This window comes from Bombus pascuorum, chromosome 14 (assembly GCF_905332965.1).
Source record: "Bombus pascuorum chromosome 14, iyBomPasc1.1, whole genome shotgun sequence".
Classification (NCBI taxonomy): domain Eukaryota; kingdom Metazoa; phylum Arthropoda; class Insecta; order Hymenoptera; family Apidae; genus Bombus; species Bombus pascuorum.
Window position 1 is genome coordinate 10,560,748 of NC_083501.1, and position 11,473 is coordinate 10,572,220.

At 26.6% G+C, this 11,473-nt stretch overlaps 2 protein-coding genes across 6 annotated transcripts; one reads left to right on the forward strand and one right to left on the reverse strand.

Annotated features, from left to right (window-relative positions):
- Positions 1-123: 123 nt before the first annotated feature.
- LOC132914100 (myb-like protein X) lies at positions 124-7,160 on the reverse strand. 2 transcript variants are annotated; one of them, XM_060972926.1, is made up of 4 exons: positions 6,793-7,160; positions 2,778-6,547; positions 1,959-2,036; positions 124-1,853 (listed from the first exon to the last, which is right to left on the reverse strand). In XM_060972926.1, the coding sequence occupies exons 1-3, from the start codon at positions 6,922-6,924 to the stop codon at positions 2,006-2,008; spliced, it is 3,933 nt and encodes a 1,310-aa protein (XP_060828909.1). In that variant the 5' UTR covers positions 6,925-7,160; the 3' UTR covers positions 124-1,853; positions 1,959-2,005. The 2 variants fall into 2 exon arrangements, with proteins under 2 accessions (XP_060828909.1, XP_060828908.1); XM_060972925.1 differs by lacking the exon at positions 1,959-2,036 and having other exon boundaries at positions 6,793-7,157.
- Positions 7,161-8,226: 1,066 nt separating this feature from the next.
- LOC132914348 (BTB/POZ domain-containing protein KCTD9) lies at positions 8,227-11,145 on the forward strand. 4 transcript variants are annotated; one of them, XM_060973379.1, is made up of 7 exons: positions 8,227-8,455; positions 9,366-9,487; positions 9,571-9,756; positions 9,967-10,046; positions 10,200-10,426; positions 10,513-10,842; positions 10,930-11,145. In XM_060973379.1, exons 1-7 carry the CDS (start codon positions 8,405-8,407, stop codon positions 11,044-11,046), a joined length of 1,113 nt encoding a protein of 370 aa, XP_060829362.1. In that variant the 5' UTR covers positions 8,227-8,404; the 3' UTR covers positions 11,047-11,145. The 4 variants fall into 4 exon arrangements, with proteins under 4 accessions (XP_060829362.1, XP_060829361.1, XP_060829363.1 ...); XM_060973378.1 differs by having other exon boundaries at positions 8,229-8,455; positions 9,886-10,046; XM_060973380.1 differs by lacking the exon at positions 8,227-8,455 and having other exon boundaries at positions 9,848-10,046.
- Positions 11,146-11,473: the final 328 nt, after the last annotated feature.

Here is an 11,473-nt window from a genome sequence, read left to right on the forward strand (position 1 = left end):
TAAGGAAATTACAGTATTACTCCTAATTAAGAAAATTCCAGTTTAAATATATCATACAATGTAGTAGAACTGTTTATTTAAATATATAAAATTAAAGGTAGGATTTAAATATTTATAGATTGCTTAACATGTATACAAAAAGTCACTTTATTTTAAAGCAATTATAGTAATAATGGGTTTTATAAATTGTTAGTTACTATATTACATATAGCAATAAATATTTTAAAAAGTTGGAAAAAATATTCTACAATATTTTCACAGTAATAAAGTGTAATCTACTTCTATTTTATATACATATTTATACAAACTTATGCATGTATAGAATAAAGAACATGCTTATTAATAAATATAACATTCTTTGTAAAAATTTAATATTACAATCTTTAAGTATTGAGTTGGAAGTGAGATAGTGTGCAATTAGTCGTTCCCCTGCATTGCAATTTTCTCGTTGCTGTTGTTTCATATTTAAAAAAAAAAGAAAAAAGAAAGAAAAGAACGTTTATAGAAACTATAGCTTATCTTCTTTTAACATCACAGAAAAATTGGTTTTAATTACTAACGCTTTCACTAAAATAAAGTGCAATATATTTACCAATAGAATATATCAAGAAGCAAACAATATTGTTATACTTTGAATCATACATTATTCTCTAAAATAACTGTTCAAAAGTACTAACAATTTTTTCCCTTTAATCTTATCAGGCTTGCACTATTCTTACACATTCTTTATCAACATGTACACTTTAGCGAATAGTAACTTATAAGAAAATTACACTATAAAATTTCTTATAAGCATACACAAAACTTATATTATGAGTAATGTGTTTGTTTTAAATAATTTGTTTAAATAATATGTATACAATAATTACCTAACTTGTAGTCCTATAAATATATCATGTATATTTTTAATGTAATATATTGTATATCAACGAAAATTGCACACTATTAATTACGCATTTGTGTATTTTTTATAAGAAGTTGAATTTTATACAATAATTTTCATATAAGTAATATGAAAAAATATTAACTATCTTTTTTTATAAACAAGAATTATTCAGATGTAGTACTTAATATAATTTCAAATGTAACTTAAACATACATATTCACAAAAATTTATATATATTCTTGAAAAAATAAATATTTGCAACAATTTTCAATTCAATTCATATACGTATTTCACATTGTTTGCAGTTTTCTGAATTTTTCAAAGTATTGTGTACTTGAATATTTATTAAATAAATGTTCTTAAAAGATCTTTACTTTTATTTCAAAAATATTTTGAAGTGCATATTTTTCTTTGTTAATACTGTGTTAGATTTAATAATTTTACATAAGTAATTCTTATTCAAATTATAACATTATGTAAGAATTCCATAAAATATATTTAATATTCCTTTTATTTAAATGTAATGCAGATTTTTCTTTTCAAATTTACAATATATTTAAAGAATGCCAATTTATAGAAAACTTTCAAATTTCTCTAATTTAACACATACTTAAAGAAATGTTAAATACATTAACTTAAATGTTTTGCATAAAAGATATGACTAAATTTTTAGAATAAATTTTAAATATGTTATAAGTATAATAGTTCACAAATTTTTCCTTGGTCACATCAGTATCTTACATTAATTAAAGTTTAAAAATATTTTATTCAAATATAATATAGGGTATGTTACTAGAATCAACAATTAGGATTTCTGTTTATATAAAGTAAAACAATTCAACATCTGAGACTATGAACTACTAGCTATACCTGATTAGATCTCCTACTTCTACGAGAAGAACTTGAAAATAATGGACGTGGTTTGTATAAGTCATCACTTGAATAACGTTGACTGCTTCTATGCCGGCTGCAATTACATAACAAACTAATTATAGTATGATTAGTAAAGATACATCCATATTTTAAATGAAATTTTTTAACATTACAAAGATATGTAGATTTAACTTTTTACATTGTATGTTATATATAATTTGTTGGTATTTGATATCTCAATAGCTTCTAGGTAACTTGTTTTTTCATAAATAGAGACCTTAAACAAATTTATAATAAATATAAGATTTTTAATTTTTTACATATACTTATAAAAATAAAATATTTATCTAGAAGTTTATAAAAAAAAACTCTGGTTTTAACATTCTTCCCCATATTAACCCCTTGACGCTCACATCCGTGACATATATGAACATGTCCAATTCATGAGCTAAGCCAATATGCCCACCGCTTGATGTTCAATCTAACCACGGATAAAATTGAAACTGTAACATTTTATGCTATTTATAAATTATATTGTATGTTGCTTTACTAATTGTTTCCTTTTATACATATATTAAATGAATAAAAGATAACAATATCCACAACTTTAAAGTGGTATGTCTTATTATATATATGTTTATATTATATGTCTATTTTTTCAGTTTTTGAATGAGTAAAATTCTTCCTTATGTTCTCTTTTCGATAGTTTAGAATTTTGTTTTATTGTTTTTATTGTTATATTTTATTCTTTCTATGATTATTATTGTGTTATCATTGAATTATTAGCATATTATACAGAAAAATAGTACAGAAAACAATCTAATCATTGTATAATCAGGCATGTTGAGTACAATTCTTTACTTTTTATGACATCTTTAAAAATGCAGAACATAAGTTTTCATATCCACATAAAATGAATAAATGAAAAATTTGTGCATTTTATAATGGTGAATTTGAGAAAAGCATTAAGGGGTTAAAAAATAAGTAAAAATGAAAAAGAAATAATTATTCAACATACCCTTTGTCTTCTTTAATCAGATTTGAAGAGGGTATTTTTTCACTTGTTGCAGATACATCACTTTCTGGACTTAAAGGCATAACAAAATTTTCCCCATTTAAAAGTCCTTGTGGAGCACATATGTTTGGTTGAAGCCTTTGCTTCTTAGGTACCAGTTTTCTCTTTTTTATATTACTTAATGCTTCTTCATTAGGTAGACTCAGTCCTTTTTTATGACTATCGTTATTATTATTTGAATTATTTAATAATATATCTGTCAATGGGCTAGACGAATGTTTGCGTTTTGGTAAAGGTGGTGCCATAGCTTTTGGCACTGAAGATACAACTTGACCTCCTAAACTCTCTATTATGTCTTCTAAAGAACTGTTTTCTATCAATTCCAATGATTCTAAGAAACTAGAAAATTTTTCTGATTTTTCATTATCTGCTTTGAAGTAACGACAATCTTCATTATCTTCAGTTTCCATTAATGTTGATTCTATTGCCTCTGGTTGTTGCTCTTTAGGTTTTATAATGCAATCTCTATTAATTATACAGCTATTTACATTAGAAAGACTACTATTTTGAGCATCCTGTGAAACATCTTCATCTCTAAATTTTGATGTTGTAGGTATCTCTATACTTTTATTATTGTTTGAACACGTCATGTTATGTGTATTTATATTACTTAACTGTAATTGCTCTTTTTTCTCGCTTACATCTTTTTTATTAGTATCAATACTAAAATGGTTTGGTTCTTGAGGTACTACATGTATTTTTATTTCAGATACATTGGTTTGTTGTTGCGTTTTCTTTTTAGAATATATGTCTACAGAATTATCTATTTCTTCTGCCTTTATCATATTGTTGTCTGCTTCTTCTATGCTAGAAGACAATGATTCTTTATTTTGTGAATTTTCAGCTCCTTTTTTATCAGACAATGTTTTTTGAATATTTGAACTTGGTGGTTGGATAGATTCCTTTTCTATTTTATTGGGAAGTGTTTCACTTAATGATTTTTTTATACATAGTTCCATGTCTGACAATTTCAATTTTAGATTAGAATGTGTCTCCAACAAATCTTTTGCACCAGCTTCAGTTTGTAACATCATTATTGATCTTTCTTCTAATGTTAAATTAGTATATTTCTCAGGATATGGCTCTTCATACTCTTCATCTGGTATTTCTATTATTTGAACACGTTCTTCATCTGGTATACTTTCAACATTATCATTATGTATGGTATTTGTTTGAATTGGTTGTTCTATTTTTTCACTAAGTTTTTTCTCTAATTTCTTATTTTCTTTAAGTTTCTGTTTCTCTATCTGTTTCCTAATTTTCATTAACTTTTTAGCTTCATGTATATTTTTTGCAAATTTTGGTTTCTTTACTTTCATTTCTCCTGAAATGCTATAATCTTCTCCTAGCAAAGCTCGTTTTTTTAGAGGCAGGTTAATATCATTAAATTCTAATTCTTGTTTAACATGTATTTCCTGATTATTAGTGTTGTCAGTTTTGTATTCTGTATGTAATTCTGTTGCTTTATCCAATTTATAACTTTGTTGTTCAAATGATAACTTTAGATCACTTGGATGTGATTCTTCAACATTGTCTGATGTTTCACTGCCTGAATTAGTCATATGATTTGTTTCTTTAGAAAAAGTTGATGTATTTGACTTATTATTTGCAATGTTAGATCCAGAATTACTAGACTGTGAACTTTTGCTACTTGACCCATTTGAACCATCTCTATCTGTAGAACGTCGATCGTTAGAATTCCTTCTTAAACTAGAATGGTCATCTTTTGACTTGGACTTTTTCTCTTCTCTTCGCCTTTTGTCTTTATGTTGGGAATCACTTTTATTATCTTTTTTGCTATCTAATTTCTCATTTCGTGTTGAACTTTTACTTTGTGTATGATTTTTAGCGTCCTTTTTACCATTTACCTTTTCATTATTTGATTTAACATCTTTTCTTACTTCAGGTTTATCAATCTTTTCTTCTTTTTCATTTTTTATAAATTTCTTTGCATCCTGTTTATCTAATTTTTCTGGTGGGTCTGATTTCATACTGATATGATTTTTAGACTTCATATGATCTTTAGAAGTACGTCTCTCATCTCGTTTATTCTTATCTCTGTCCTTCGATTCATTTCTTTTTTCTTTCCCATCAACAATTTTTTCAGATGCTTTAATAGTTTTCACTTCATGAGAACTTGATGAAGAATTTTTGGAGGAAGTTTTATGATCTTTCTTATACAACTTTTTATCTTTTGGAAAATCCTTTTTGTCTTTATTTTCTTTATTTGATTTTGATTCTTTGTTGTCTTTATTTAATTTTTCTTTTTCTGTTAATTCTTTCTTCTCTCTAAGTTCCCTAATCTTTTCTTTGTAAAGATCTTTTAGATCTTTTCCTTCTTTACTAATATTATCTTTCTTGTCTGTTTCTCTTATTTTATCTTCCTTTGTTTTATTGTAGTTATCCTTTTCTGTATCTTTAATTTTATCTATAGTTTCTTTTGGTTGATCGTTTTTATCTTTAGGTTTATTTTTATCATATTTGTCATACTTTGAACTGCTATGACTCCTTTCTTTTTTTTTGTCACTACTTCTATCTCTATGATGCTTTCCATCTTTTACATGATTTTTATCTTTTGATTTTGATTTAGATTCATGGTCTCTGCTTTTATCTTTATTATTTTTATATTCATATCTATCTTTTATACTGCTATCTGTAGCATCACGAGAATTTTCTTTAGAGGATAAATTGTTTTTAATAGTTTTAGAATCTTTAACATCTTGTACATCCTTATTCTTATTTAATTCAAAAATATTTTTATTACTTTTATTTTTACTGGATTCATATTCTCTGATAGCTTTAAAATTGTCTTTAATATTTTTAACATCATACCTATCTTTATTGACTTCATCTTTCAATGGATCATGTATCGGAGTTGATGCATGATTAGAAGATCCAAAGTCAGTTACAATAGATAACCGAGAATCAGAAGAAACTTTGCTTAGTTGTGAATCTTGATTACTATAATCAAAGTTGTCTCTTGATAATTCGTTACAAAAATCAGGACTTCTAGATCTATGGCTAGTTAATTCTGATATACCTGATAAATGTGAATCATTGGAATTATTAGATTCATTTAGATTCATAATATCAATTGGTTCAAAAGTGGGACTGTCTTCTTCATCCTCCTCTGTTTTATCATCTGATTTTCCAGATGTATTTAAATTTAAAATACTACCAGTCTTATTAAAAATTTTATCACTTTCATCTAATGCTTTTTCTTCTGAAGAAACCTGTCCATTTTCAGATATACTATCTTTACCTTTTTCATTGGAGATTTCTTCTTCTAGTGACTTTTGTTCATTAAATTTTATATCTTTTTTTATTTCTAAATCTTCCATTGCATCCATAGACTCCAAAGATACATCTTTTAAACTATTTTTATCAGACTCTGGTGAAACAGGATCTAAATCTTTGGGTAATAAATCTTTAAGGCCACACAAACCATTTTTTTCTTTTGCCTTAGGTCTTTCTATTCCTAAAAATTTGTATACTACATCTTCAATCTGATGCATGAAGACAGAATATACTTTTGGATTTACTACTTGATCTACTATGCGTTCTACACCGGCATCTAAATAAGGAGCTTCATGTATATGCTTCCTTAATGTTTCTCTCAACTGATTTTTGTTTAAATCTGGTTTCCATGATTGTTTGCTAAGGAAAGAATTTACAGATCCTTCTACTCTTGTACGTAAATTTTGATATGCAGGCTGCAATGAAAATGATAAAAATTATTACCAACAATATATATGCCTATAAATAAGCAAGAAAAATTGTTATTATATAGTATGTTTGAATATAGTAGGTGAAAACCATATATATACATTACTTTAAAAATTATTATATTACGATTTTAAAATATTGTTCAAAATGTATATAGTAATAGTTATATTATTGCATAAGATCTTAATAATGAATCAATTGTTTAAATATTATATATAAATATATTGCATACCTTGGTATCAACATCGGCAATACATTCTTTACGAAATTGATCAAAAATTCCTTGAGATTTAACTTCTCCTACAATGTGATCTACTAATCGTGGATCACCTGGTAATAACGTGTTAGGTAAACCTAACTCCATGATAAATAAAGTATTCAAAATGATTATAATTCACTTGAATGTTAAACGATCATTCATTTTCACTGACGAAATCATCCTGTGAAATAGTACGTAGCCATAATTTCTTACTTCGCGTCTAGGTTAAATGTTGGATCTGTGTGAATAAATGAATAATAATCAGTGATACCAATCTTTTTATAGTTTCATTTATAACAAGTATCATAGGACAAGGTAGATATTGAAGTCGATAAAATATTTTGTAACAAACATGGGAGAGTAAAAGAAATTAGTATTGTCACCTTATCGCGTGAATTTGTTTTTGGTATGATTATGTGAAGTTGGTTTCGATGATTTTTACCAAGCTACAAATATCCCCTATAAGCCGAAACGAAATTTAAAATTGATTTAATATATGACTATGTGTAAAACAGATCGCTTATAAATTATTGTAGCACAATGCGCTTGTGAATTTTTGTAGATTTTTGTACATAGTGCAGCATAGTATAAATCGTATTGCTAGGTATAATAGTGTAAGCTGCAAGTAACGAGTGATTTTAAAATCATAAAACTTTTGCGTCCGACCGTACACACCACAGTGATATAGACAGTTCTCGACATTCGCTAGGGAAAACCGTCCGAATATTGAATCGTGAGTAGTTACGAAAAATCAACATAGTAGATAAGAAGATTCTCATTCTGTGCACGCGTGTCATGATATGAATATCTTAGACAGAACCAGAGATACTCTACTCATCTCTGTCTGCCTTGCAAGAACGCGGACTTTATTGACCTTCCATGTTGATTTTTCACGACTAAAAACGACTCAATTTTTGGACGATTTTCCCTAAGTTTCGGTATATGAATGCTGAGATTTGTTTATATAATTGTAATTCAGAGCCATAGACAGAAGTCTGTGTTCAGTGTTTTATGGACATCTGAAACAATCTTAAAGTCCCCAGATTCCATCAAATTGAATATAACAGCAGAGAGAAAATTTCCTCTGATAACAGTATAATACACACTCCACTTAAATTTGCATGCTTTCAGTAATAATAAATCACAGTTATTTTTATATTTAATTAAAGTTAATTATATTTAATCGAGATAAATAATTTAGATTGTTACATGATATGAAACATTATAAAGATATATTTTTTAAATGTTATCTTGGTAATTATCAAAAAGGCGGAAATAAAATAGTTTAGATTTTCTATAATGTAATAAAGCTTGGTAATAATTTTTACCTAAATTACAATTTTCTTTATATGCAGTTATGAAAGCGTCAAAATTTTACACTTAAGGCGTTTCTCAATGAGAAATTTATGATTCACGTTTAGTTGTATGGTATTAACATCTGAAAAATGTATACCTCAGTCTTACAGCCATTTTTAACATGGCAAGTTGTTCGGTCTTATATGTAATTTGCTTGTGATTTTATCTTATTTAGTATTGCTGGCTAATACTACTTTTTTATTACATAAAGATTTACAGTTTTCTAGTTATGAAGAGGGTAACACTTTTTGTCAATGGCACTGACGTTTCAAATGGCAAGGTGGCTGCGATTTTATTCATATGCATAATACATTTTGATTAATTGTTTACTTTTCATTTTCAATCAATTCCTTCACATTATATTTCTTCAACTTTTGCTTTATATCGTAATTAAATTACATATTATTTTATTTTGAATAATATAAATTTATATATTATATAATATATTTTTAGAGATATTAGAAAAATGTTGTTATATATATATCCTGTACGTTTATTACATAAACAAAACTAAGTATATACTTGGAAATTATCTTTTTTTTCGGCGTGGACAGCTTTTTAGGAGTTTTTTATATTTAACATTCTTATAATTTCTTTTTGTTTAAATAAACTATTTAATCTACAAAATATATATATTTTTATTTGTATCTAAATGTGTTAGTAAATTTTGTTAATTATTGTTAATATGTTAATTAATGAATATTAAATATAAATATGGTTTATACATATTTATATTTTTTAGTTTTTAAACCGGAAACGGTAATATTTAAATAAAATCTTTAATAAAGAACAATTAAAATATGAGAAAGTATCCTTATAATTTCTAAAATCCATTTATATTTTTTTGTATTTAATTTTTTTGAAAGATTTTAATACCTATTACAAAATTTCTATAGTTAACAATTAAAATAAGTATAAAAAGAGGATTGTAAAAATAAACATAATTGCTGTTTTATAATATTTCTATGTTATAGATGATAAATTTATACTCATGAAAGATTTAATATATTTTATGGAGAAATGTAATTTAATTTTACTTGTAGGATAGAATTTATATAATTATATCTTTTTGTTTGACAAAATGTTGTTACATGTAATAATGAAGTTTTGCATTCAAAATTGATTTAGATGGTTATTTTAGTAAATTACAATAAATTTTAGATATATAATTTTATATGTATTTGTTTTAGGTATTTTTAGTAAATAGTTCATTAGATGAATTGTTGACTGCAGCTGGTTCAAAATTTAACATTACTGCTAAAAGGATATTTAATGTTCAAGGTGGAGAAATCGATGATATCAATGTAGTTCGGTAAAGTAAACTATATCAATAATCAATCTATTTTTTTATTATGTTCATAGCACACATAATTTAGCAGAATGAACTTCTTGCAGGGATGACGATGTTTTATATGTTTCATGTGGAGAAGATTTTATTCCAAAGGATAAGCCTTGTACTCGGAGTCAGATAAATCAGAATTCATTTAATTCAGAATGGATTACATTGAATGTCGGTGGAAAATATTTCACAACAACCAGAGATACTTTAACAAAAAAGGAACCAACGTGTATGTTGGCCAGGTAAACAAATATGTTTAATTGATTTATGGTCTAAGCAGAGTTGTAATTGTTATATCAGAAAATGTACTGGTACTGTTTTATTGATTTTTAGTTAATATTTTTGCACATACTTATAATACGAAAACACAGAATGTTTACAGACGCCACAGACACAGAACAAAGAATCTTACCTAGTCGACAAGACAAAAATGGTGCATTTTTAATTGATAGGAGTCCCACATACTTTGAACCATTGTTGAATTATTTAAGACATGGACAGATAATACTTGATGCCAATGTGAATGCAGCAGGTGTGATTTTTAGAATATTTTGTAATTCATTAATTTGTTAGTTGTATGAGTTTTTGGTGTGATTATGATTTAAATAATTTTTCTATTGAATATAAGATTTTTCTTCTTTAGTTATAATTTTATTTATATCTTTATATATTTCATTTTCTTTAGGTGTTTTGGCAGAAGCACGTTTCTATGGAATAGAAGGTGCCATTGATATATTGACTGCAATGGCAGATGAAAAAGAGCTTCAGAGGAGTGGTTTGGTATCCCTTACTCGTAAAGATGTACTTAAAGCAATTATGTCAACACCTACAACCTCAGAACTTAGATTTCAAGGTGTTAATTTTGTTGGTGCTGACTTATCAAAGTTAGATCTCAGGAATATAAATTTTAAGGTAATTAGAATTACTTTGATATTATAATAATAAATTAAGTTTATGTAAATAAAAGTAGTTATCATAAATTTGAAATAATATTTCAGTATGCAATTATGCGTGGCTGTAGTTTAGCAGGTTCGAATTTATCTGGTTGTTGTTTTGAACGAGCAGATTTGTCTTATGCAAATTTACAAGGTGCACAGTTAATTCGCGTAAGGATGATGTGCGCGAATTTAGCCGCTGCCGATCTACATTCATGTAATTTTGAAGACCCTTTAGGTGTACCCACTAATATGGAAGGTGTAAATCTTAAAGGTGCCAATCTTGAAGGCAGTATCATGGCTGCCGTAAATCTTAGGGTGGCAACGTTAAAAAATGCTATTTTAAGAAACTGTATTCTTAGATCAGCTGTATTAGCTGGTGCTGATTTAGAGGTACTATCTTATTAATAATTATTCTTCTTATAACACATATTTCTTTATTTTTTTATGATACAAGTAAATTATTTATATTTGTTACAGTGCTGTGACTTATCGGGATCTGATTTACACGACGCGAATTTAAGAGGCGCAAATTTCAAAGATGCTGCATTCGATTTGATGTTAACGCCATTACACATGTCTCAAACGATACGATAAATGTGGTTTAAGTTCTGTGATGTAAATATTATATTTATTTAATTCGTAGAATGATTTTAGTAATATCATTTTCGTAGATGTACGATGCATTTAATTATTGTCACGTAAATTGTTGCATCATAAATCTACGGCCTACCACTGCAATCGACAGTTTAACAGATTTATGATTTCTATCAATAATCTTTGAGTGAGAATATTTACTTTTTTGTAAATTAAGGATATTAAGATGGATGAGGATTGTGATTTCGAAAATTAATGAGGGGCATTTCCGTCGATTAATTGATTAATTGTGATTTGCTTATTTCCTTTTTTCTACTTTATGTATACATGGCACATATTTTTTTAAAAAATGTAATTGAAGAAAACAGGTACATAATTTGATACACTGACTTTTGATAAATCGTTACATCATTTTACGTAGAATGAG